We start from the raw sequence: 26362 nt of genomic DNA, 5'->3' as shown, positions 1-26362 counted from the left end.
AACACAACATACACTCTATAAAGGATTTGTGGGAAAACCCAGTTTCGGCTGTGGCCTTCCTTGGGGAGACGGGACTGCTCGGACAGACAGTCTAGGGAACGACAACAACAACAACAACCTCATCCTAGGACGTCCCCTCATGTTCACTCCCTCCACATCTGATTTCCATACCTATTTTACTAGTGTTTCTTCACTCCTTCTTTCCATGTGTCCAAACCATCCTACTACTCTTTCATCAACCCTATCTCCCAACTCCCTTTCCACCCCTGCTCTCCTCCTCATCTCCTCATTTCTCACTCTATCTAGCCTAGTAACCCCCATCATACTTCTCAGACACCTCATCTCAAACACAACCAAACTCCTTCTCTCTTCGTCTCTTATGTTCCATGTTTCTGCCCTATACAGTGCTGCTGGCACAATCACTCCTTCATACAGTCTCCTCTTAGCATCCATTCCCAAATGTCTATTCCTCATTACACTCGGCGACTCCCCTCTCCGTACCCCCATGCATAAAAGGAGAAGACGGGGAGAAATCCCTTCAGGCTGCGTCAAATTTTGCTCACACATACTACCTCACCCCCCATCCCCCTGCCCATTCCACAACATCATCCATATACAACCATTCTCCATTCACCCGTCTTCTGTCCTCTCCCGTCCTTCCTCCCACTTTTCTCCATTTTCTTTAACCATCACCAATCCCTGACCCACTACCCTTGCATTTACCTCTCGCACTACCCCATCCACCAAGGCATTTACTTGCTTCTCTCAATCTATATTCTACCTCCACCTTCACTCCACCTTTTCCTGCCATATTTGCACCCATCTAAAACTATCCACTTCCTCCAGTCACTCTCCCTTAATGCTCACTTCCAGTCTACTGCCACTTTCACCCTTTGTACATCTCCCCTTAATGCTCACTTCCAGTCTACTGCCACTTTCACCCCTTGTACATCTCATCACCTTACATTTACCCACATTTATCTTTAGCTTTCTTATATCGCATACTCTCCCAAACTCTGTCACCAACTTCATCAATCCCTCCTCCGATCCTGCCACAAGCGCAGTGTCGTCCGCAAACAAAAGCTGGCTCACCTCCCACTTTTCTCCATTTTCTTTAACCATCACCAATCCCTGACCCACTACCCTTGCATTTACCTCTCGCACTACCCCATCCATGTATAAGTTGAACAGCCAGGGCGACATAACGCATCTTTGACGAAGTCCCACCTTTACCTCGAACCATTCACTCTCTCCATTTCTAATCCTGACACAAGCTCTACTACTCTCATAAAAAATCTTGACAGCTCCCAGAAGCTTTCCTCCTATCCCATATATCTGCATAATCTCCCACAGTGCCTTTCTGTCTACCCTATCGTAAGCCTTTTCCAGATCCATAAAAACCAAAAAAACCATCCTTCCCCTTTCCTATAGCTTTCTCACATATCTGTCTTACCACAAAGATCTGATCTACACAACCTCTACCCGTCCTTAATCCACACTGTTCCTCACCAATTACTCCCTCTGTTCCTCTCCTAATCCTCTCAATCAAGGTCCTCCCATAAGCCTTCCCAACTACACTTAACAAGCTAATCCTTCTGAAACTACTACATTCACACTTGTCCCCTTTTCCCTTGTAAAGTGGAACTATATAGGCACTCCTCCAGTCCTCTGGCACTCTACCCTCTCTCCCGCAAACATTAAATAACCTCACCAGCCAGTCCACCATCACTGTACCTGCTTTTTTTAGACATTCTGCATGGCATCCATCCAGACCAAGTGCCTTACCTGCTTTCATCATCTTAACAACTGCCTTCACTTCATCCTTCCTTATTTCTCCTCCATTTTCCTCACTCATCACTCTCATTTTCTTAGCATTTCCCACTGCAACTATCTTTCCCTCCCTATCCTCCTTCACATTTATGCAACTCCCTAAAATATTCTGCCCATCTTCACCTTATTGCCTTCTCTTCCATTATCATCTCTCCATCTGCACCTTTTACCTTTTCTTCTCTACTTGATTCGCCTCCTCTTCCTCTCTTAATTTCTTTCCAAAACATCTTCTTATTACTTTCAAAATTTTCTGTCATACTCTTACCCCACTTCACATCTGCTCTCCTCTTTGCCTCCTTTACCTTTTGCTTTACTTCTCTTTTCTTTTCTTTGTACCTCTCATATGACTCCCTCGTCCTATTTTGTAACCAATCTGTGAAAGCTCGCTTCTTCTCTTCTACAACCTTCTTTGTTTCTTCATCCCACCATTCACTACCCTTCCTTCTATTTCCTCCTGTCCTTCTTGTTCCACACACCATCCTTGCACACTGTGACTCCCTCCTTGAACCATCCCCATTCCTCCTCCACACCTAGCTCTACTCTATCCTTCACTCCCTTCCACTCCTTCAGCTTCTTGTACTCCTTCTCCTTTTCCTCTTCATTTAAAGAGTTCACTATAGCACCTCCCTACCTTTTGTCCCTTTCCTCTTTCTCCATCTATCCTCCACTCTCAACTTACCTTCCACCAAAAAATGATCTGATATTCCCCCACCCTCTCCCCTTAGCAAGTCCGTCATGGAATTGACTGTGATTGAACATGCTTGTCGTTCACGTTGAAAACATAAGCACTCCGTTAAAAAGTGCTGTACAGTAATGTGAGCCTGACATGTACGGCAGAATGATACCTACCGCTCGTCGCCACCTGTCATTAAAAAACTGCGTGTCAGATGTGTATGTCCGATTCGCAATCTAGTCAAGATGATGCTGTTCCTTCTATTTGGGCAATTGGATGATTCCCATTTCTTTATAAAGGGACGGATATTTTTTAGCTTCAAGTTGTTAGTTAAGGTGCTCCATCTATGCTGCCACTTATTTTGTATACGAGTGTGTATAATCTCCTTAAGGTCACCATGGGGTATATGGACGGCAGTAGTCTGCTGTAGATCAGCTACTGCCGACTCTGAAGCTTTATCTGCCGTTTCATTCCCCATGACGCCGGTGTGACCAGGTACCCAACAAAAGTTCACCTTGGTACGTTTTTGTGAGTGCAGGAGGACCAGCCAATCTTGCACTTCTTGCACCAGTGGGTGAGTGGGCAAAAGTTGCCGAATAGAAGCTAAAACACTATTGGAGTCTGTATAAATAATGAAACTTTGCTCGTTTGAGCAACTGTAGTAGATCTCTTTCACTGCCAGGAGTATTGCATAAGCTTCTGCAGTGAAATTTGAGCAAAGAGAGGGTAATTTACGTTTAATCATTTTTCCGTTAAAAACTGCAGCAGAGCCTACACCTTGCTTAGACTTAGAGCCATCAGTATAGACAGAGATAGAGGTGTTGTGTTTAGAGTAGTGTTCTAAGAATTGCGCCTTGACAGCCTGAGGGTCGTGGTGTTGTTTACCACCGGTACAAATGCAAATCTCCACAGGGGGTTTACACCAAGGAGGATACTTTGTTGGGCCTAATTTGGCTATAGTAGAGTCATAGAGACCGATCTCTCTAGATTCCTTCTCCAATCGAACCTCCAGTGGCTTAGGGATACGGGGCCTATTTGGAGAGACGTCGTACGGGTTCATAACAAATTTAAAGTTGGAGTTATCCTTTGATGTCAAACATTTGGCCAAATATCGTAGTCCCAGCTCCTCTCTGCGTAAGGAAAGAGGTGGTACACCTGAGTCCACATATAGGCTGTCCACAGGGGAGGTACGATAGGCACCCGTGCAGATTCTCAGACCCAGACTGTGCACAACATCTAATTTTTCAAGGGTGGTTTTAGCAGCAGAGCCATATATCTGGCAAGCATATTCAATTTTGCTGAGGCAGAGTTTTATAGAGCCTTAATAAAATAGTACGATCGGCTCCCCAATCATGTGAGACAACTTTCAGAATGTTGGTGGACTGTCGTACTCTAACACATAAGTCATTAACATGGGAAACGAATGTGAGGCCCTTGTCAAAAATCACACCAAGGAACTTCACCTCACTCTCATATGGGAGGATAACTCCCTTCAAAAACAGAGTTGGTATCTCTTCTCATTTCCTACACCTTGTAAATCTGATGGCCTTAGTTTTTTGAGGTGAGAACTTGAAACCTCTCCTGTCAGCCCATTTAGTGATTGCATTTATCGTAGCTTGTATTTTTCTACCAGCTTCAAGGGCTGTTGGGGCACTACAGTAAATAGCATGGTCATCAACAAATAGGGTACCCTAAACTGTCGGTGGTATTTGGTCCATGAGGCTATTAATGGCCACTGCAAATAGCGCAGCACTTAACACGCTACCCTGGGGGACCCCCTCTTCCTGCAGATAAGATGATGAAAATACAGATCCAACTCGGACTTTTAGTCATCGGTTTGATAAGAAGTTCTGTACAAATGCAAACATGTGGCCTCCAATGCCCCATGATGCTAGCTGTTTCAAGATGCCACCCCGCCAGGTTGTGTCATAGGCCTTCTCTAAATCAAAGAACACACCAATGGTTTGATGTCTTCTAGCTAAGGCATTTTGGATTTCTCTTGAGAGTATTAGCAAAGGGTCAAGTGTGCTGCGATTCTTCCGGAATCCAAACTGCCTGTTTGACAGTAACTCTCTGGATTCTAGATACCAGACAAGTCTGTTATTAACCATTCTCTCAAAGAGTTTACAAAGACAGCTAGTGAGGGCAATAGGTCTATAGCTTCAGGGAAGTTCTGGGTTTTTCCCTGGCTTATGACAGGGGATTAGTATCGACAGATCCCAGGTATCAGGTGAAGAGTGTGTGGTCCATAGACCGTTATATACCGTAAGCAGGAACAGCTGTGAACACTGGGGAAGGTTGGCAATCATCTCATATCTGATGTCATCATCGCCAGGGGAAGTGAGGGCTGAGCTTGATAAAGCATGTTTCATTTCATCAAAGGTGAAAGGTAGATTAAAGGACTCTGTATTGTTTGAAGGCAGAGGGAGAACTGTTGCCGAGTCACGATGTATTTGAAATTCAGGAGCATAATTAGCTGCACTTGAAACACTAGCGAAGTGGGCACCCAAGATGTCAGCAACCCTCTTCGGGTCACAAACTTGAGTACCGTTAGATTCTAAAACGGGCAAGGCAGTCGGTACAAATTTACCTTGTAATTTACAGATTTTATTCCAAATCTGACTCGTAGGGGTAGCGATGGTTAATTCCGAAACATATTTCTTCCAGGATTCACGCTTGACTTCTTTAAATATTTTCTTCTGTCTCGCACGGGCTCGAATAAGCAAGTCGGTTTGCCTCACACGGTGACCTGAGCAATCTACGAAGGCATGTCCTGGTTATTTTCCTAGCAACCTTACACTGTTTATTCCACCAAGTGACTACAGGGCGCCTGGGTAGGCCAGCAGTTTTGGGGATGGTTTGTTGCGCAGAATCTATGATGGTCTGTGAAAGGTGGGCATAAGCAGCAACAGGGGATAAAAAATTGGTGTGCGATTCATTGATAGCTGATGATTTAGTGAACTCTTTCCAATCAGCCACCTTGATCTTCCATTTTGGCAGGCAGGGTGATGGGATACTTTTAACATATTGAAGTAGTATTGGCCAGTGGTCACTGCCATGCAGATCTCTATCAACAGCCCAATTGTACTCCAACCGGAGGGATGCTGTGCTTATAGTTAAGTCGATGGCTGAGGTGGTGTTATGAAAAATATCATATCGAGTGGGAGAGCCATCGTTCAGCAGCACTAAATCATTATTGGCAACAAGTAGCTGCTCAATGATGTAACCCCATCTATCACAGTGTACGTCACCCCATAAGGTGTGTTTGGCATTGAAGTCACCCATTAAAATAAATGGTGGAGGGAGCTGGTTCACTAAGTCTTGGATATCTGAGACATCGCTGTCTATTTCGCCTAGGGCCGTCGAAAAGGTGGTCTTCAAGTTTAGGGTCTAAATAAAGGGAGCACAAAGTGATCTTTCTCTCGAGCTGAACCTGTACAGCACAGGCTTGAAGGTCTGTATTGAGCTGGATTGTAGAAAATCTAATAGACTTGTGAATTATGAAAGCAGTACCACTCTGTGCCCTCTCATCAATAATAGGGGGTGATCTATGAAAGTTATAATTGAGTCCAGGATTATAACTTGTATCTCCTAGTTTTGTTTCTTGAAGACACAAAATCATGGTGTTGTAGTCTCTAAACAGTGTTCGGATGTGTTCGGAGCTACTGTTGAGACCTCGGCAGTTCCATTGTATGATGGACATTTTTATTTAGGGAGCTTTCCACTTCCGACCTTATGAGACTTTTTCTTTTCTGCCTGATCGGTGTTTTGTCTAGAGATAGTAGGCCTGCCAGCAATTCTGGCTGGAAGCTTTCCACCTCTAGATCTCTCATCCTTTGAATTGCCTTGAGAGGAGTTAATACGGCCAGGATTGTGGCTCTCAATCTTGATCTTCTTTGATGCGTTTGGTGTCGATGTATTAGCTTTTAGTGGACCAGTAGCATCCGATGAAAGCACCTTATATTTGTTTGAGGTAGGATGCTCAGGGTAGGAGAGGGAGGGGTAGGGGATGTTCCTCCCCTTTTCTTACCATGTGTTGGGGATCTCTCTGCCGTAACACCCTTTGCTGGCTGCGCATCATCTTGCGAATGTACATTCACTAGTGAGGGAGTGTCCTCTGAGCCCTCAATAACGGGCACAGATGATGCCTGAGTTAACTCCTGAGAAGGAGGGGTGGGGGAGCTGGGAGGTGCTACCTCAGCAACGGTCGAAGCCTGTTTCAGGCGGGTATCTGTTACCTCAGGGGTTCTACCGTGTGAAGCGGTAGGCTGAGGCGCCTTAGAGACAGTAGCTCGTTTCTTTGTAATCTGGGCATATGTTCTAGTTTGGCCTAGAAGCTTCTTTGCGTATCGGATACTTATATGCTCTGCTTTGGATTTTTGGAGTGCTGCTTCTTCATCCTTATAGGACTGACAAGTCCTGTCATGGGCCTGGTGATCCTGGCCGCAATTCACACACTTGGGTGGTGATGTGCATTCACCATGAATGGAGTAGGAGCATATAGCACACAGTTGCTCTCCACTGAAAGCAGTCGACATATGGCCAAATTTAAAACATTTGAAACATTGTAATGGCTTTTGCTTAAAAGGGCGCACAGCAATCCTTTCATTTTCAATTATGATATGCGTAGGCAGTTCAGGGCTAGTAAAGGTGCCCCATAGTTTCCGGATATGGAAGCATCAGGGCACATGTCCAGAATCTCTTCCTCTTCAAAATCATATAGGTCTTTGTCATATATGACACCTCTACCGTAGCTGAAGTCTATGTGTGGCTTAATTTCCTTCAGCATCTCACCACTTTCAGCTTTTAAGTGACTCAGCATATAAGACTGAGTTTTGGACTTTGCATGTATTAGAACTTTGTTCTTGCCAAATCTGGTGATATCACCACTACAAATTCCACCAACTTTCCTCTGCAGATATTTACAGAACTTATAGTAATTATAGTTTTCTTCCCAGGCAGTGGCTACCAACCACATTGGAGGACTTGGTAGTCTATCCTTGTGGGAAGTGTTTAAGCCGTTTTCCTTCTCAGAAGGAGCATACAAAGAAGGTACATAAACATCTAGGGCATTGGGGGCACTGGCACATAAAGCCCCAGTGACGCCTGCTCCACAAACCTTCAAATTTGGAATATCGCTACTAGCTTTCAGAGCAGCATTGTGGCTAGTATATGACAGCCAGGCTTCCCAAGAATTTCCAGGTTCAGCATAACACATACGGATTTCTGTAATTTTACCATAGCAACCAAAGTACTTCATAAGCGTCTCATAGTTACAGGACTTAAGAAGCTGGAGGATATGGACCACAGACAAGTTTTTCACATTCTTGATTTCTAAAGCTCTGGAGGAGGGAGAACCCAACTCAGTAGTAACTTTCACCACATTATTTTTACTAGTGGAATCATAATGCTGTCCTTCATTAGGAGTTATAGTCTCCTTTGAAGGACACAAGGAGTGAGAATTATCCAAATTGGGATTTGAAACGGCAGAAGGGTCAGCATCTGTTCCCTCCTGGTCAATGGGTTTTGGAGGAGGAGGGGCCTCCAAGACCTGGGAGGATGATTCATCCATAATTGAATGGAATCAAAGTTTTATGGTATAGTCTACTACTTAAAGAGTGCTTTCGGTAAGTTGTAGGGCCACACCATAAGCAACATGAGGTTTGAAGTGCGTGGAAAGAGATACTGCAGGTGCCTGGCGCCCCAGTCACTTAAGGAAAGTCCCTGCAGAGCCAGAAAAGGGTCCAGAAATGGCTATTTACAGGTAAAGGGCCTCGGCGTCGAGTTTTTTGCTTTGACAACCCGTTTGTCCTCTGTAGTTTTGTCTCATATAGTATGAGGCCGGCGTAGCCACCCTTTTTACCTGCACTGGAAGGGAGAACGGTATCAAGCTCAGGAGCCCTCCTTCCCATGCGCATCCACTGACCACCGAACCTTGCGAGCCCTCGCCGGTGGCACCTGTCGCCAGGTGAGCCCCCACCAACTCGGTCAGCTACCAGCACACAGGTCAGAGAGAAACCAGGAACTTAGAATTACCTTAAGAAGGTGCAAGAGAAAGTTGAGGGTGCTTCTCTGGGAAGGCAATCTGGAGTTTTCCAGAGAACCTACCCCGAGATAGTAGCCTGTTCAGAAAGAGAAGAAAGAGTGCAGTAACTAAGAAGGGTAGGGATAAATGAGCCATCAAATGAAAGAGGGGTGGGGGTCGTTTACCAGTTACACTCCAGTCTGTGAGTCTTGGTCTGACAGCTCCGGTATGGTCTGTGCAGCATGATTGAATCTGCCAGGGAGGAAAACTTTCCCCGCTGCCATAGCCCATACCTTCATCACTATGCACAAGCCCCTCCAGGACAGCAACCTGCTCACAGGGCGGAGGGGGTGATGATGGTGGAGATGTGTCTCGAAAGAGAGTTGATGATAGCATAAGTACACATAGGAGAGGGTAGTGGATGGAAGGGTAGTCGTTACAGCATTAATGGACTATATAGTGGTAACCAGGAATATAGTAGGAAGAGTTAAGGATCTACATGTTCTAAGGGGAAAGAGTAGGGGAATATCAGATCATTTTTTGGTGGAAGTTGAGAGTAGAGGTCAGATGGAGAAAGAGGAAAAGAACAGAAGTTAGGGAGGTGCTTAAAGTCATCATTATCATTTACCAAAGGCCTTTTTCCCCCTTACATGGGAGGTAGCCAGAAAACAAAGGCATAGAAACCACTCCCATCCATTCCATCCCCTACATCCTCTACTCCCCTCTACCTTCTTTCCTCCCTCTTATTTTGGCACCTCCTGGATGACAAGTCATCCCTGCATCTTGTCCACTGCCCTGGGTCAGAAGCAATGTCATAAGACACAGCACATCCACAGCAAGGCCCCTTCATTAATTCGGCGACCCCCCCCCCCCTCTCCGTCCACCCATGCAGAAAAGGAGATGACAGGAAGAAATCCCTTTGGGCTGCATCAATTTATTTCTCATACATACTCCCTCATCCCCCACCTACTCCCCCTCATGCATCATAGCATCATCCATACACAACCATTCTCCATTCACCCCTATCTTGTCCTCTCTCATTTTCCTCAACAGACATTCCCCTCTTTCCCAATACCCCTTTTACCCCATCCATCCATCTCATCCTACATCGACCCCTCATGTTCACTCCTTCCATCTCTGCCTTCCATACCTCTTTTATTAGTCATTCTTCACTCATTCTTTCCATGTGTCCGAACCATCCCAATACTCTTTCATCAACCCTATCTCCCAACTCCCTTTCCACCTCTGTTCTCCTCCCCACCTCCTCATTTCTCACTCTATCTAGCCTAGTAACCCCCATCATACTTCTCAGGCATTTCATCTAAACACATTCAAACTCTTCCTCTCTTCCTCTTTTATGTTCCATGTTTCTGCCCCATATGGTGCTGTTGGCACAATCACTCCATACAATCTCCTCTTAGCACCCATTCCCAAATGTCTAATTCCCATTATATTTTTTAATCCACCAAGGCATTTACTTGCTTCTCTCAATCTACACTCTACCTCCACCACCCCACCCTTTCCTGCCACATTCGCACCTAAGTATCTAAAACTATCCACTTCCTCCAGTCTCTCTCCCTTAATACTCACTTTCAGTCTGCTGCCACTTTCTCCCCTTGTATATCTTATCACCTTACTTTTACTCACATTTATCTTCAACTTACTTCTTTCACATACCTTCCCAAACTCTGTCACTAACTTTCTTAATCCCTCTGATCCTGCTATAACTGCAGTGTTATCAACAAACAACAGCTGGCTCACCTCCCACTTTTCTCCATTTTCTTTAACCATCAATCCCTGACCCACTCCCCTTTCATTTACCTCTCGCACCACCCCATCCATGTATAAATTGGACAGCCAGAGTGACATAACACATCCCTGATGAAATCCCACCTTTACCTCAAACCATTCACTCTCTCCATTTCTAATCCTGACACAAGCTCTACTACTCTCGTAAAAAATCTAGACTGCTCTTAACAGCTTTCCTCCAATCCCATATATCTGCAATACCTCCCACAGTGCCTTCCTGTCTACCCTGTCATAAGCCTTTTCCAGACAAATCCTTACCCTTTCCTATAGCTTTCTCACTAATCTGTCTTACCACAAAAATCTGATCTACACAACCCCTACCTGTCCTAAACCCACACTCTTCCTCACCAATTACTCCCTCTATTCCTCTCCTAATCCTCTCAATCAAGACCCTTCCATAAGCATTCCCAACTACACTTAACAAGCTGATCCCTCTGAAAATACTACATTCACACTTGTCCCCTTTTCCCTCGTAAAGTGGAACTATACAGGCACTCCTCCAGTCCTCTGGCGCTCTACCCTCTCTTAAACAAACATTAAATAACCTCACCAGCCAGTCCACCATAACTGTACCTCCTTTCTTCAGACATTCTGCATGGCATCCATCCAACCCAGGTGCCTTACCTGTTCTATCATCTTAATTGCCTTCACTTCATCTTTCCTTATTTCTCCTCTATTTTCCTCACTCATCACTCTCATTTTCTTAGTGCTTCCCACTGCAACTACCTTTCCCTCCCTATCCTCCTTCACATTTAGCAACTCCCTAAAATACTCTGCCCACCTTCCCCTTACTGCCTTCTCTTCCATTATTATCTCTCCATCTGCACCTTTTACCTTTTCTTCTCTACTTGATTTGCCTCTTCTTCCTCTCTTAATTTCTTTCCAAAACATCTTTTTATTACTTTCAAAATTTTCTGTCATACTCTTACACCATTTCACATCTGCTCTCCTCTTTGCCTCCTTTATCTTATGCTTTACTTCTCTTCTCTTTTCTTTGTATCTCTCATATGATTCCCTTCTTTGCTTCCTCATCCCATCACTCACTAACCTTCCTTCTATTTCCTCCCATTCTCCTTGTTCCACACACCATCTTTGCACACCTTATGTCTCCCTCCTTGAACCATCCTCATTCCTTCTCCACTCCGAGTTCTACTCTATCCTTCACTCTCTCCTACTCCTCTCTCAACTTCTTCTTGTACTCCTCCTTTTCTTTCTCATTTAAGTAAGTACCTCCCTACCTTTCCTCTTTCTCCATCTATCCTCCACTCTCAACTTACCTTCCACCAGAAAATGATCTGATATCCCCACTCTCCCCTTAGAAGATGTACATCCTCAACTCTTCCTACTGTATTCCTATTTACCACTACATAGTCCACTAATGCTCTATCTACCACCCTTCCTTCCACCACCCTCTCCCATGTGTACTTATGCTTGACTTTCTTCCTAAACACTGTATTTGCTATCAACTCTCTTTCTAGACACATCTCCACTATGATTCTTTCCTGGAACTCCACACTTCCCAACCACTCCGTCTATTGGTTCATTTCCTACCCTTGCATTAAGGTCTCCCAATACACTGATGTTTCTCCCTGATCCCTCTATGCACTCATTAAAATCTATTCAAAAAGCCTCCCTTTCTTCTACACTCTTTTCACTACCAGGCCCATATGCACATACAAAGAACCACATCTCCTTTCCTAGTTTCACCTTCATCCACATTAACCTTATAGAAACCTCCTTCCACTCCACTACACGCTTACCTATCTCTTCACTTACTAATATAGCCATTCTTTCTCTCACTCATCCTCTCTTCACTCCTGAGATCCTCTCAACTACACTCCCAAACTCAAACTCACCCCTCCCTTTCAACTTAGTTTCATTCAATACAAACATATCCATCTTTCTTCTCACAAACATACTGCCTATCTCTTCTCTTTTTACTCTCATCTGTACCACATTCACATACATTAAAAGACCCAAATCTTAGGGCACTGATTGGAATACTCCTCCCAGACCCTCTTATGCCTTTAACTTTTTTTAGGAATGTTCCCTTTGGGGCTACAGGGAGAGGGATGCCTAGTCCTATCCCCATCCTGTTTTTGTGCCCTTATACAACTCATATGGAAATACTTGGTGGCAATATTCTTTTCCTCCACCACAGTGTTTGGCAAAATGAGAAAATGAATATTCAGAGATGTGGTACAGGACAGTAACAAGAGTGGGGGGACAGCATAATGGAGGGACAGTCACAGTATAATAAAGTATCAATTCTCTATGAACAGAGATTTCCTCTATCACAGACATAATAATGTGTGGCCTTGTGTGACTCTGATCTGTAGGGGCACCTCGTATAGATCCTAAAGTATCAGCTGCATGCTACTAAGCAGCTTTTAACCCCACAATAACATGCAGCCAATACCCCAGACTGGGTGTAGCCAAATCCTACACAGGAAGGACAGTAGTAAAGGATAAATGTCAAGATGGAGAAGAGTAACAAGTGGAGATCCACAAGGTTCAGTGCTTACACCAATAATGTTTCATGTCTATGTAAATGACATGATGGAAGGAACAACAAGCTATGTCAACATGCTTGCAAAGAATGCAAAAATCATGAGAAGAGTGAAAAATGGGGATGGCAGGCTACTACAAAAATATCTAGACACTATTTTTGCATGAAACCAAGAATGGGAATTAAGTTTAATACCAAAAAATGCAAAGTACTGGAAATAGGCAATAGAAGCAAAAGACCATCCTTAAACTATTCCCTGGAAAGTGAACCCATTACAAAAGCAAAAGAGGAGAAAGATTTGGGAGTGCAGATAAAAGACAACTTGTCACCCGACAGATAATTCAACAGGATTGTGGGGAACATATGGATGAGATGATGATGAAAAATCTCATCAAAACCCTGATCTGTTCAAGACTGGAATATTCATCAGTAATATGGTCCCCACACTGAGTGCAAGATATAGACTGACAATATTCAAAGGGAAGCAACCAAACTGGTCCCCACCCTAGTAGATAAATCATATGAGGAAAGACTAATAGCACAAGGTCTGCTAACTTTGAAAGATTGAAGAGAAAGTGGGGATATGATTACAGTATTCAGGTCACAAATGGCATAGATTACATTGACATAAGAAATCTCCTGATTAAAGATGGGAGGGCTTTACAAGGTCATGGGAGCAAATTAAGAAAAAGCACATGTCGAAAGGATGTGAAGAAATAGTTTTCTATATAGATGCATAAATATGTGGAATAGCTTAGGAAGTGATAAATCCCAAGCTCAAACAATACAACAGTTCAAATCTAAATATAATTGGATATCAAGGATATAGATTAAGTTAGAACTGTACATTAATTTGAGGCTAAGTATGAGAAAAAATTAGAGAATAGGAGATGGGGCTCAACGAATGTTGCTCCTTTCCTGTATACTACAATTAGGTAAATGCAATGTCAGCCTGGGAGCCACAAGTCACCTGCAGGACACACCTTGGGTAATGGATTGACTGACTGATTTCCACACAGATGCTGCAATTTGTGGACTTAATTAGAAGCAATAGTCTAGGCAGACAACATAAATGAATTCACCACAGTTTGAAAACTAGAACCTGAGAGATGTTACCCCATGAGCATAGTCCTACCCTGTAGATGACAATTAGGTAAATACAAGAAAACTCATTCTGACTCACCAATCTCGAATTTGTAACAGGAAAGACAATGGCAAGTACAGCTCCATTGAGGAAGTTGAGGTGGACACGAAACAGTGTAGTCACAAACTTACTAGGAGGTGCTGCCAGCAAATAAATCTGTCAAAAATAATAACTAAATTAGCATGTTCAATATACTAAACATTCAGCATATTTTTGACTAACAAAAATTAATCATACAAAGAACAGAATTTTGAGAATATTGAAGTGAAACCTTTCACTGATGAAAGCAAATATATCTGCCCAAACTCTTGACACTGTTAGTTTCGGTTAGCATATTTATTTACCCCAAAGTATTTCACCTCTTGCTAAGCAGCAAGAGGTAGACACACACCAACTGACTTCCAAATACCATGATAGCCCACTTAAAAAGTATGTCACTTTAGTTATAGCCTAAAAACAAAGGCATAAAATCCATTTCCACCCATTCCATCTCCACATATTCCACTCCTATCCACCCCTCTCCCTCCCTCTTATCTTGGCACCTCCTGGATGATGGGTCATCCCTGCATCTCGCCCACTGCCTAGAGTAAGATGAAGTGTCACAAGACACAGCACATCCACAGCGAGGCTGCTTCATTGAATAGGTGACTATCCTTTCTCCATCCCCTCATGCAGTAATGGAGAAGGGGAGAAACCCCTTTCAGGTTGCGTCAATTTATTTTTCACATGTATTCCCTCACCCCCCATCCCCTACCCACTCCACTTCATGCATCACAGCATCATCCATACACAACCATTCTCAATTCACCCCTATCTTCTGTCTTCTCCCTTCCTTCTTCAATAGACATTCCCCTCTTTCCCAATGCCCCTTTTGCCCCACCCATCCATCTCATCCATCCACCCCTTCACATTCACTCCTTCCACCTCTGCCTTCCACACCTCTTTTACTAATCTTTCTTCACTCATTCTTTTCATGTGTCCAAACCATCCCAATACTCTTTCATCAACCCTATCTCCCAAATCCCTTTCCACCCCTGTTCTCCTCCTCATTTCTCACTCTATCCAGCCTAGTAACCCCTATCATACTTCTCAGGCACCTCATCTCAAACACATTCAAACACCTCTCTTCCTTTTTTTATGTTTCTGTCCCACACAGTGCTGTCGGCACAATCACTCCAAATATAAATATAATTGGAAATCAAAGATTTAGATTAAGTTGGAACCATACATAAATTTGAGTATAGGCATGTTAGAAAACTAGAGATTAAAAGAGAGGATTCAACAACCATTGCTCCTTTCCTGTATACCGTCGCCGCAAAAAAAAATGTTACACTAAGATTTTTTGGATAACTAAACACAAAAGTACATGTTAAATGGGTTTTATTTACCTTTTAATCTTACATTATATATACAAAATTAATATTTGGTCATGTGGCCCTTATTCTTGATCACCATCTCGATCCTCTTGGGCATCGAAGTGGCGAGGTTGGCAAAATACTGTAGGTCCATCGAGGCCCAGTGCTTCTTCAGCGCCTCCTTCAGGTCGGGTATGGTGCTGGGTCGTTCCTTCTCCAGGATGTTTTTCATCTGATTCCATGCGTTTTCGATGGGATTCAGGTCAGGGGAGTTACCAGGCCACTCCAGAACATCAATCTTGTTGGTTTCCAGGAAATCCTTCACTGCTTTGGACTTGTGTGCTGGGGCTCCGTCGTGCATAAAAAAGTTGCAGTCATGGATCCGCCAGAAAATCAGCATGTGGTTTCGCAAAATGTCGATGTAGTTGGCAGACTTCATTGTGACGTTCTTGGGGAGGAAATACAAGCCAGCTCTACCATTATTTCCAGTGAAGGCGCCCCACAGCATCACGCTGTCAGGATGTTTAACAGTCTTGACGGTGTATTTTGGGTCGTAGCGGGAGACATTACTGGGGCGGCGGACCAGCTTTGAAGTTCCTCTGATGAGCCGGAACGTACTCTCATCACTAAACATCACCTTCTTCCAGTCGTCTGATGCCCAGTGTCGGTAATTCTTACAGAACTGCAGCCTTTTCTTCCTCATCTTATCAGTCAGCAGAGGTTTCTTGGCGGCCCGACGTGATGGTAATTTTAGGTCCTTTTGTAGTCGATGCTGCACTGTTCTCACTGTGACGTCCTGGAGCAATTTCGGGTGCTTTTCTTTCAGTTCTAAGGCTGTTATTCCGGGGTCTGCCTTCACTTCTTTCTTTAGAATGAAGTCTGTGCGTGCTGATGTCTTCCGTGGTCTGCCAGAGCCCTCCTTCCGTCGCGGTGTCGTGCCGGGGGCAGAGCATCACCAGCTTTCTTCAGGCGGTAAACGGTCATTCTTGACACTTGCAGTTCCGCCGCCACGCGTATCACAGATACTCCTTGTTCTATCAGGGACAAGGCCCGGCTCTTCTGTTCCAGGGAAAGTTGATTTTTAACCATTGTGCCTGGTGGAAGTGGAAATATAGGCGGCCAAAGTTGGGTGTCGAGTGAAAAAATGGCGTGATTGAGAGCAGCGTATGGGCAATCTTTACTCGACGAGCTCTGCGGGCTCATGAGGTGTGAGATGTTGCGGTGGAGGGGTATAGGGGCTGAGGGAGGGGACTACGTCATAGCTAGATCCGCCCACTACACTTGTGGCTCAGACCAGAATTCTTTTGTTACGTCGCGCCGCGTGTAACATTTTTATTTGCGGTGAAAATGTAACATTTTTTTTTGCGGCCACTGTACTACAATCAGGTGCACACACCCTCACACCAAACTAAGTACTCACTCAAAGAAGGAAAATTACCAGGAGACTGGAAAAATGCCAATATATAAAGGGGGAAATAAGGAAGACCCAACAAATTATAGACCAGTGTCCCTAACAAGTACAATAGTTAAAATTTGTGGACCATCAAAGATACATACATACATATACCAAGGCTTTTTCCCCCTTCCAAGGGAGGTAGCCACAAAGGGAAAGGCATAAAAACACTCCCACCCATTTCATCCCTAAATACACTCCACACCCCTCCCACCCTTCCTCTCATCTGAGCACCTCCTGGATGACGGGTCATCCCTGAACCCTGCCCACCGCCCTGGGTCAGAAGCAGTGTCGCAAGACACAGTACATCCACAGCAAGGCCGCTTCATTTAATCGGCGACCCCCCCTCTCCGTCCCCCTTTGCATATAAGGAGAGGACGGGGAGAAATCCCTTCGGGCTGCGTCAAAATTTACTCACACATACTACCCCACCCCCCACCCCCCCGCCCATTCCTCCTCATGCAGTCACAACATCATCCATATACAACCATTCTCCACTCACCTCTGTCTTCCGTCCTCTCCCTTCCTTCCTCAACAGACATTCCCCTCTTCCCCAAAGCCCCCTTCACCCCATCCATCCATCTCATCCTAGGACGTCCCCTCATGTTCACTCCCTCCACATCTGCCTTCCATACTTCTTTTACTAGTCTTTCTTCACTCATTCTTTCCATGTGTCCAAACCATCCTAATATTCTTTCATCAACCCTCTCTCCCAAATCCTTTTTCACCCCTGTTCTCCTCCTCACCTCCTCATTTCTCACTCTATCTAGCCTAGTAACCCCCACCATACTTCTCAGACACCTCATCTCAAACACATTCAAACTCCTTCTCTCTTCTTCTCTTATGTTCCACGTTTCTGCCCCATACAGTGCTGTTGGCACAATCACTCCTTCATATAGTCTTCTCTTCGCATCCATTCCCAAATGTCTATTTCTCATTACACTCTTTAAACCACCAAGGCATTTACTCGCTTCTCTCAATCTACATTCCACCTCCACCTTCACTCCACCTTTTCCTGCTACACTTGCACCCAAGTATCTAAAACTATCCACTTCCTCCAGTCGCTCTCCCTTAATGTTCACTTCCAGTCTACTGCCACTTTCACCCCTTGTACATCTCATCACCTTACTTTTACCCACATTTATCTTCAGCTTTCTTCTATCACATACTCTCCCAAACTCTGCCACCAGCTTCCTCAATCCCTCCTCTGACCCTGCCACAAGCGCAGTGTCGTCCGCAAACAACAGCTGGCTCACCTCCCACTTTTCTCCATTTTCTTTAACCATCTCCAATCCCTGACTCACTACCCTAGCATTCACCTCTCGCACCACCCCATCCATGTATAAGTTGAACAGCCAGGGCGACATAACGCATCCTTGACGAAGTCCCACCTTTACTTCAAACCACTCACTCTCTCCATTTCCAATCCTAACACATGCTCTACTACTCACATAAAAACTCTTGACAGCTCCCAAAAGCTTTCCTCCTATCCCATAAATCTGCATAACCTCCCACAGTGCCTTTCTGTCTACCCTATCATAAGCCTTTTCCAGATCCATAAAAGCCCAAAAAACATCCTTCCCCTTTCCTATAGCTTTCTCACATATCTGTCTTACCACAAAGATCTGATCTACACAACCTCTACCCGTCCTAAATCCACACTGTTCCTCACCAATTACTCCTTCTGTTCCTCTCCTAATCCTCTCAATTAAGATTCTCCCATAAGCCTTCCCTACTACACTCAACAGGCTAATCCCTCTGAAATTACTACATTCACACTTGTCCCCTTTTCCCTTGTAAAGAGGAACTATACAGGCACTACTCCAGTCCTCCGGTACTCTACCCTCTCTCCAGCAAACATTAAATAATCTCACCAACCAGTCCACCATCACTGAACCTCCCTTTTTCAGACATTCTGCATGACATCCATCCAGACCAGGTGCCTTACCTGCTTTCATCATCTTTACAACTGCCTTCACCTCATCCTTCCTTATTTCTCCTCCATTCTCCTCACTCATCACTCTCATTTTCTTCGTATTTCCCACTGCAGCTATCTTTCCTTCCCTATCCTCCTTCACATTCAGCAACTCCCTAAAATATTCTGCCCATCTTCCCCTCACTGCCATCTCTTCCATTATCAACTCTCCATCTGTACCTTTTACCTTTTCTTCCCTACTTGATTCGCCTCCTCTTCCTCTCTTAATTTCTTTCCAAAACATCTTTTTATTACTTTCAAAATTTTCTGTCATACTCCTACCCCATTTCACATCTGCTCTCCTCTTTGCCTCCTTTACCTTTTGCTTTACTTCTCTTTTCTTTTCTTTGTACGTCTCATATGACTCCCCTGTCCTCTTTTGTAACCAATCTGTGAATGCTCGCTTCTTCTCTTCTACAACCTTCTTTGTTTCCTCATCCCACCATTCACTACCCTTTCTTCTATTTCCCCCTGTCCTTCTTGTTCCACACACCATCCTTGCACACTTTAAGACTCCCTCCTTGAACCATCCCCATTCCTCCTCCACACCCATCTCTGCTCTATCCTTTACTCCCTCCCACTCCTCCTTCAGCTTCTTTTCGTACTCCTTCTCCTTTTCCTTTTCATTCAAGGAGTTCACTCTAAGAACCTCCCTACCTTTTGTCCCTTTCCTCCTTCTCCATCTATCCTCCACTCTCAACTTACCTTCCACCAAAAAATGATCTGATAATCCCCCACCCTCTCCCCTTAGCACATGTACATCCTTAACTCTTCCTATCATAATCCTATTTACCACTACATAATCCATTAGCGCTCTATCTACCACCCTTCCCTCCACCACCCTCTCCCATGTGTACTTATGCTTGACTTTCTTCCGAAACACTGTATTTGCTATCATCAACTCTCTTTCTAGACACATTTCCACCATCAACTCTCCACTACGATTCTTTCCTGGAACTCCAAAGATAGATGGACAAAATATCTGAAGGAGAACAATATACTAAACCCAAGGCAATTTGGATTCAGACGGGGAAGATCATGTTGTACCACTAATATGACTTGTTTCTATTCAAGATTTATTAATATATTGCAAGAAAGGGATGGATGGGCAAACTGTGCCTTCCTGGACTTACAAAAGGCATTTGATAAGGTACCACACAGAAAATTGCTATATTAACTGGAAACAATAGGAGGCATACATGGAAAACTATTGAATTGGATGGAGGACTTCCTATATGGAAGAAAAATGAGAGTAGCACTCAGAGACAAATATTCAAAATGGGAAGAAATGAGTAGCAGAGACCCACACATTCAAACTCCTTCTATCTTCCTCTCTTATGTTCCATGTTTCTGCCCTGTACAGTGCTGTTGGCACAATCACTCCTTCATATAACCTCCTCTTAGCATCCATTCCCAGATGTCTATTTCTCATTACAATTTTTAATCCACCAAGGCATTTACTCGCTTCTCTCAATCTACACTCTATCTCTACCCCCACTCCTCCCTTTCCTGTGACATTCGCACCCAAGTGTCTAAAACTATCCACTTCCTCCAGTCTCTCACCCTTAATGCTCACTTCCAGCCTGCTGTCACTCTCTCCCCTTGTATATCTCATCACCTTATTTTTGCCCACATTTATCTTCAGCTTCTTTCATACACCTTCTCAAACTGTCACTAACTTCCTCAATCCCTCTTCTGATCCTGCTACAAGTGCAGTGTCGTCAGCAAACAACAACTGGCTTATTTCCCACTTTTCTCAATTTTCTTGAACCATCTCCGATCCCTGACTCACTACCCTTGCATTCACCTCTCGCACCACCCCATCCATGTAAAGACAGCCAGGGTGACATAACACATCCCTGACGAAGTCCCACCTTTACCTCAAACCATTCACTCTCTCCATTTCTAATCCTAACAAAAGCTCTGCTACTCTTGTAAAAACTCTTGACTTCTCTTAACAGCTTTCCTCCTATCCCATATATCTGTAGTACCTCCCACAGTGCATTCCTGTCTACCCTGTCGTGAGCCTTTTCAGATCCATAAAAGCCCAAAAAACATCCTTACCTTTTCCTATAGCTTTCTCACTTATCTGTCTTACCACAAAAATCTGATCTACACAACCCCTACCACACTGTTCCTCACCAATTACTCCCTCTGTTCCTCTCCTAATCCTCTCAATCAAGACCCTCCCATAAGCCTTCCCATCTACACTCAACAAGCTGATCCCTCTGAAACTACTACACTCACACTTGTCCCACTTTCCCTTGTAAGTGGAACTGTACAGGCACTCCTCCAGTCCTCCGGCACTCTATCCTCTCTTAAACAAACATTAAATAACCTTACCAGCCAGTCCACCATCACTGTACCTCCTTTCTTCAGACATTCTGCATGGCATCCATCCAACCCAGGTGCCTTACCTGCTCTCATCATCTTAACAGCTGCTTTCACTTCATCTTTCCCTATTTCTCCTCAATTTTCCTCACTGTCATTTTCTTAGTGCTTCCCACTGCAACTACCTTTCCCTCCCTATCCTCCTTCCATTATGATCTCTCCATCTGCACCTTTTACCTTTTCTTCTCTACTTGATCCGCCTCCTCTTCTTTTAATTTCTTTCCAAAACATCTTTTTATTACTTTCAAAATTTTCTGTCATAGGGGTACAAGGTAAACTACTGAAATGGATGGAGGATTTCTTGCATGGAAGGAAAATGAGAGCAGTGCTCAGAGACGAGTTCCTCTTAGGAAGAGGTGATTAGTGGAGTTCCACAGAGATCAGTATGGGCTCCAATAATGTTTGCTATTTATGTGAATGACATGGACGAGGATGTGGACAGTTATACAAGCTTCTTTGCTGATGATGCAAAGTTGTTGAGAAAAGTGAGGACTGAAACAGAATGTGAGTCGCTCCAGAGAAATCTGAACAAACTTTGGGGATGGAGTCAGAAGTGGGTAGTGGACTTTAACATTAAGAAATGTAGTATAGTGGAACTTTGAAGAGGTAAAAATAGGATATCAGGATAATATAAAATCAGTGAAAAGTAAAGAAAGTGGGATTTGAAAAAGACCTGGGAGTAATCATCACAAAGGACATGTCCCCTGATAAACAGATAAACAAAATTGTCAGAGAAACCTACAACTTGCTGAGATCAATAAAGGTGGCATTTACTTACTTGGACAAAGAAATGGTGAAGAAAATACTAGTCACACTGATAAGGCCAAGACTGGAGTATGCAGTGACACTATGGTCACCCAGTACCAAAAAGAATATAAGGAAAATTGAAAGAATCCAAAGACCAACTACAAAGATGGCCCCCACACTTTCAGAACGGTCATATGAAGAGAGATTGTCAAAACCAGAATTACTGACCCCAGTACAAAGAAGAGAAAGAGGAGAATTGTTGACCCTCTATAGAATCATGAGAGGTATGGAAGTCCTTGACAGAGAAGATTGACTAAATTGGGATACAAGAAATACAAAGGGACATGGAAGCTCCAAAAGGAGTTATATAAGAGACCTGAAAAAGAACAGAGTGGTGTGCAAAAACCATACTTGAATTTAAGAACAATTTACACATAGTGAGATACAGAGATGGGACACCACGAGTGCAGCTCCCCTTACTGTAAGATACAACTATGTAAATACACACACACATGACTTTGAGAACAAAATGGATGCGGAAAGATACAAAAGCGGATCACTACGAGCATAGCTTTCTTCCCGTAAAATTAAACTAGGTAAATACATCTAGGTAAATACACCACCTAATAGTGTTGGGCATGGGTTATACAATTATTGGAACAAAAACAAATGAGAAACAGGGTGGAGGAATGATATTTTTGGCCAAGAAAAAGTTAAATGTGACAAAGGTTACTGAGGGTAAAAACAGTGTGGAAGTGATCATGATAAAAGTTAAATAAATAAATAAATACAAATGGAAATTTCTAATCAGAGATGTAGTTGATAAGACTATGTTTAATGATTTTTGGTTGACAAGATCACATCACTTCTGGGAAGGTTTTTCTAGAACATGAGATGAAACAAGCCAACAACCTTCAATGATTATGAGACATACTCTGATACAAGTCATCCAACTGATGTCATGTTTAGCTTAGGTCAGAATGAGAGAAATGGCTGACATCTAATGAAAAAAAAAGCTGAAGTCACAAAGAAGCCAAGGAGAAAAATGAAGTGAGCAGTTACCATTTGTCACCTTTCCTTATACAAAATGATACGAAATATAAAGTTGATGCAGATTCTGGGCTTGGTCTGTAAGACTAATGTCACCAACTTGGGGTGTCAACTGGTTTTGAAGATGGATGGCAAGTAGATGAATTTCTCAAGACTTCATCTCACAAGACAACACTTTTAGGTACTTGTTCTTGATCATATATAATATGATAAAAGATCTTAAATGAGAAAGGCCTAGAATGCTGAGTTTGTCTTAATACATATATCACTAACCTGTAGTGCTGTTGTCACATGACAAGGATTGAGCAAGTAAATAAGTTGTTTGGTTGCAAACTTATAGCCAACTTCAATTCCAAGTGTAAGTGACATTAGTACCAAGAGCAGACGTTTTCCTCCACGGTCTTTCCTGAAAAACAATTCAAAAAATATCAGTGCTGCCACAATGAAAATTAATTTTGAATATAAAGTGTGTTATCAGATTAAACAATGAATCTGTGGGCCCCAGTCAATTCTTGTGGACCCACAGACTGCAAAAAATTTACCACTTCAACAAATTAGTAAAGATACAGTGTCTTTTGTGTAGTAAGTGCATGATAAGCATCTGGTGTCTGCTGCCAATACAATTTTGTACTGGTATCAAGGATGATCCCCCATACTGCGCTATTAACTACATGGTAGCATGCAGACACTTTAGGAACAGTTCCTAGATGCCCCTATGGACCAGAATCACACATTATTGGTCTATATTAGAGTTTAAAATTTCTACTAACAAAGTATGAAAAGTCAAAACATAAGATTGTCTGAGAGGACCCCTACCAGAACCCTAATAATTGGATCATTAAATGTGCATGATTGTAGTACAGATGAGGAGTAAAAGGAAAGATTGGTGGTTTGTATGTGAGCAGTTTAAAATCTCTAATAAAAAGTCAAAACATAAGTGTGTCTGTGAGGACTCCTAAATGTGCATGGTTGTGGTACAGATAAAAGTAAAAGGAAAGAGATTGATGGTTTGTATATAAACAGGAAGATAAGTGTGTTAATGTTAAGTGAAATTAAGTTAAAGGGAACAGGTAGTTTGAGTTTGGGATTGTAGTGGGGAGGGCATTAGGAGTGATGAGGAGGTAAGGGAGGAGAGGAGTAGCTCTATTGGTAAGTGAGGAGATAAGAAAGTACATGGAATGGAGGAGTGTCTTCAAGGATGAGGGGAAATGTGAAATGAGGATGAGAGATGAGCGTTATTATAAGTGCAGTCCTGGTAGTGAAAAAGGCAAAAAGGAGGAAGAGTTTTTGGATTTATCTAAATGAATGAAAAGAAAGTTTATGGAGGAACATAAATGTAGTGGTGTTTGGGGACCTCAATACTTGAGTAGAAGCCGAGCCAATAGATGAAATGGTAGAGAGGTATGGAGTTTCAGTTAAACACTTTAGTGGACAGATGTTAGAGAAGTGTTTATATGAGTTGATAAGAGCAAACACTGTGTTTCTGCCCTGTACAGTGCTGTCAGCGAAATCACTCCTTCATATAAGCTCCTCTTAGCATCCATTCCCAGATGTCTATCTCTCCTTACACTTTTTAATCCACCAAGGCATTTACTCACTTCTCTCAATCTACACTCTACCTTCACCCCCACTCCTCCCTTCCCTGCCACATTCACACCCAAGTATCTAAAACTATCCACTTCTTCCAGTCGCTCTCCCTTAATACTCACTTCCAGTCTGCTATCTCTCTCCCCCCTCGTACATCTCATCACCTTGCTTTTACCCACATCTATCCTCAGCTTCCTTCTTTCACACACCTTCCCAAACTCTGTCACTAACTTCCTCAATCCCTCCGCTGATCCTGCTACAAGTGCAGTCTCATCAGCAAACAACAACTGGCTTATTTCCCACTTTTCTCAATTTTCTTGAACCATCTCCAACCCCTGACCCACTACCCTTACATTCACCTCTTGCATCATCCCATCCATGTAAAGATTGAACAGCCAGGGTGACAAAACACATCCCCGATGAAGTCCCACCTTTACCTCGAACCATTCACTCTCTCCATTTCTAATACTAACACAAGCTCTATTACTCTCATAAAAACTCTTGACTGCTCTTAATGGCTTTCCTCCTATCCCATATATCTGCAGTACCTCCCACAGTGCCTTCCTGTCTACCCTGTCGTAAGCCTTTTCCAAATCCATCAAAACAAAAAAAAAACATCCTTACCTTTTCCTATAGCTTTCTCACATATCTGTCTTACCACAAAGATCTGATCTACACAACCTCTACCTGTCCTAAAACCACACTGTTCCTCATCAATAACTCCCTATGTTCCTCTCCTAATCCTCTCAATCAAGACCCTTCCATAAGCCTTCCCAATTACACTCAAGCTAATCCCTCTGAAACTACTACATTCACACTTGTCCCCTTTTCCCTTGTAAAGTGGAACTATATAGGCACTCCTCCGGTCCTCCAGCACTTTATCCTCTCTTAAACAAACATTAGATAACGTCACCAGCCAGTCCACCCTAACGGTACCTCCTTTCTTCAGACATTTTGCATGGCATCCAACACAGATGCCTTACCTGCTCTCATCATCTTAACAGCTGCTTTCACTTCATCTTTCCCTATTTCTCCTCCATTTTCCTCACTCATCACTCTCATTTTCTTAGCACTTCCTACTGCAACTACCTTTCCCTCCCAATCCTCCTTCACATTTAGCATCTCCCTAAAATACTCTCCCCATCTTCCTCTCACTGCCTTTTCTTCCATTATCATCTCTCCATCTGTACCTTTTACCTTTTCTTCTCTACTTGATTTGCCTCCTCTTCCTCATTTAATTTCTTTCCAAAACATCTTTTTATTACTTTCAAATTTTTCTGTCATACTCTTACCCCACTTCACATCTGCTCTCCTCTTTGCTTCCTTTATCTTATGCTTAACTTCCCTTCTCTTTATTTTGTACCTCTCATAGGATTCCCTCATCCTAATTTGTAGCCAATCTATGAAATCCTGCTTCTTCTCTTCTACACCCTTCTTTACTTTCTCATCCCACCACTCACTACCCTTCCTTCTATTTCCCCCCGCCCTCCTTGTTCCACACACCATCTTTGCACACCTTATGACTCCCTCCTTGAACCATCCCCATTCCTCCTCCACTCCTAGTCCTACTCTATCCTTCACTCCCTCCCACTCCTCTCTCAGCTTCTTATACTTATTCTCCTTTTCTTTCTCATTTAACCCATTAAACTCCGATGACAAGATGTCTTGTCATTTGGTCAAATAAAACAAAAAATCATAATAAAACAACAAAATGTTTGATGATCAAACAGCACCAGAAAAATATGATGTCGTCAGTCCTCCTCGAGGAGGACTGATGACGTCATATTTTTCTGGTGCTGTTTGATCATCAAACA

General features: G+C 43.3%; 1 protein-coding gene across 10 annotated transcripts in view; it reads right to left on the bottom strand.

The window, feature by feature from the left end:
* LOC143038832 (transmembrane protein 164) overlaps positions 1 to 26362 on the bottom strand; it is a 128981-nt gene that overhangs the window by 75255 nt on the left and 27364 nt on the right. For all 10 annotated transcript variants that reach the window (XM_076208440.1, XM_076208429.1, XM_076208430.1 and 7 more), the window contains 2 exons: positions 23235 to 23367; positions 14030 to 14146 (listed from right to left, as the gene is read on the bottom strand). In XM_076208440.1, coding sequence (XP_076064555.1) covers positions 14030 to 14146; positions 23235 to 23367 — 250 coding nt within the window. The remainder of the gene's footprint in view (positions 1 to 14029; positions 14147 to 23234; positions 23368 to 26362) is intronic.

Source organism: Oratosquilla oratoria, chromosome 25 (genome assembly GCF_046742065.1).
Source record: "Oratosquilla oratoria isolate Oo_2021 chromosome 25, ASM4674206v1, whole genome shotgun sequence".
NCBI lineage: Eukaryota > Metazoa > Arthropoda > Malacostraca > Stomatopoda > Squillidae > Oratosquilla > Oratosquilla oratoria.
The sequence above is the reverse complement of the archived record's forward strand: the minus strand, read 5'-3'. Positions and strand labels throughout refer to the sequence as shown.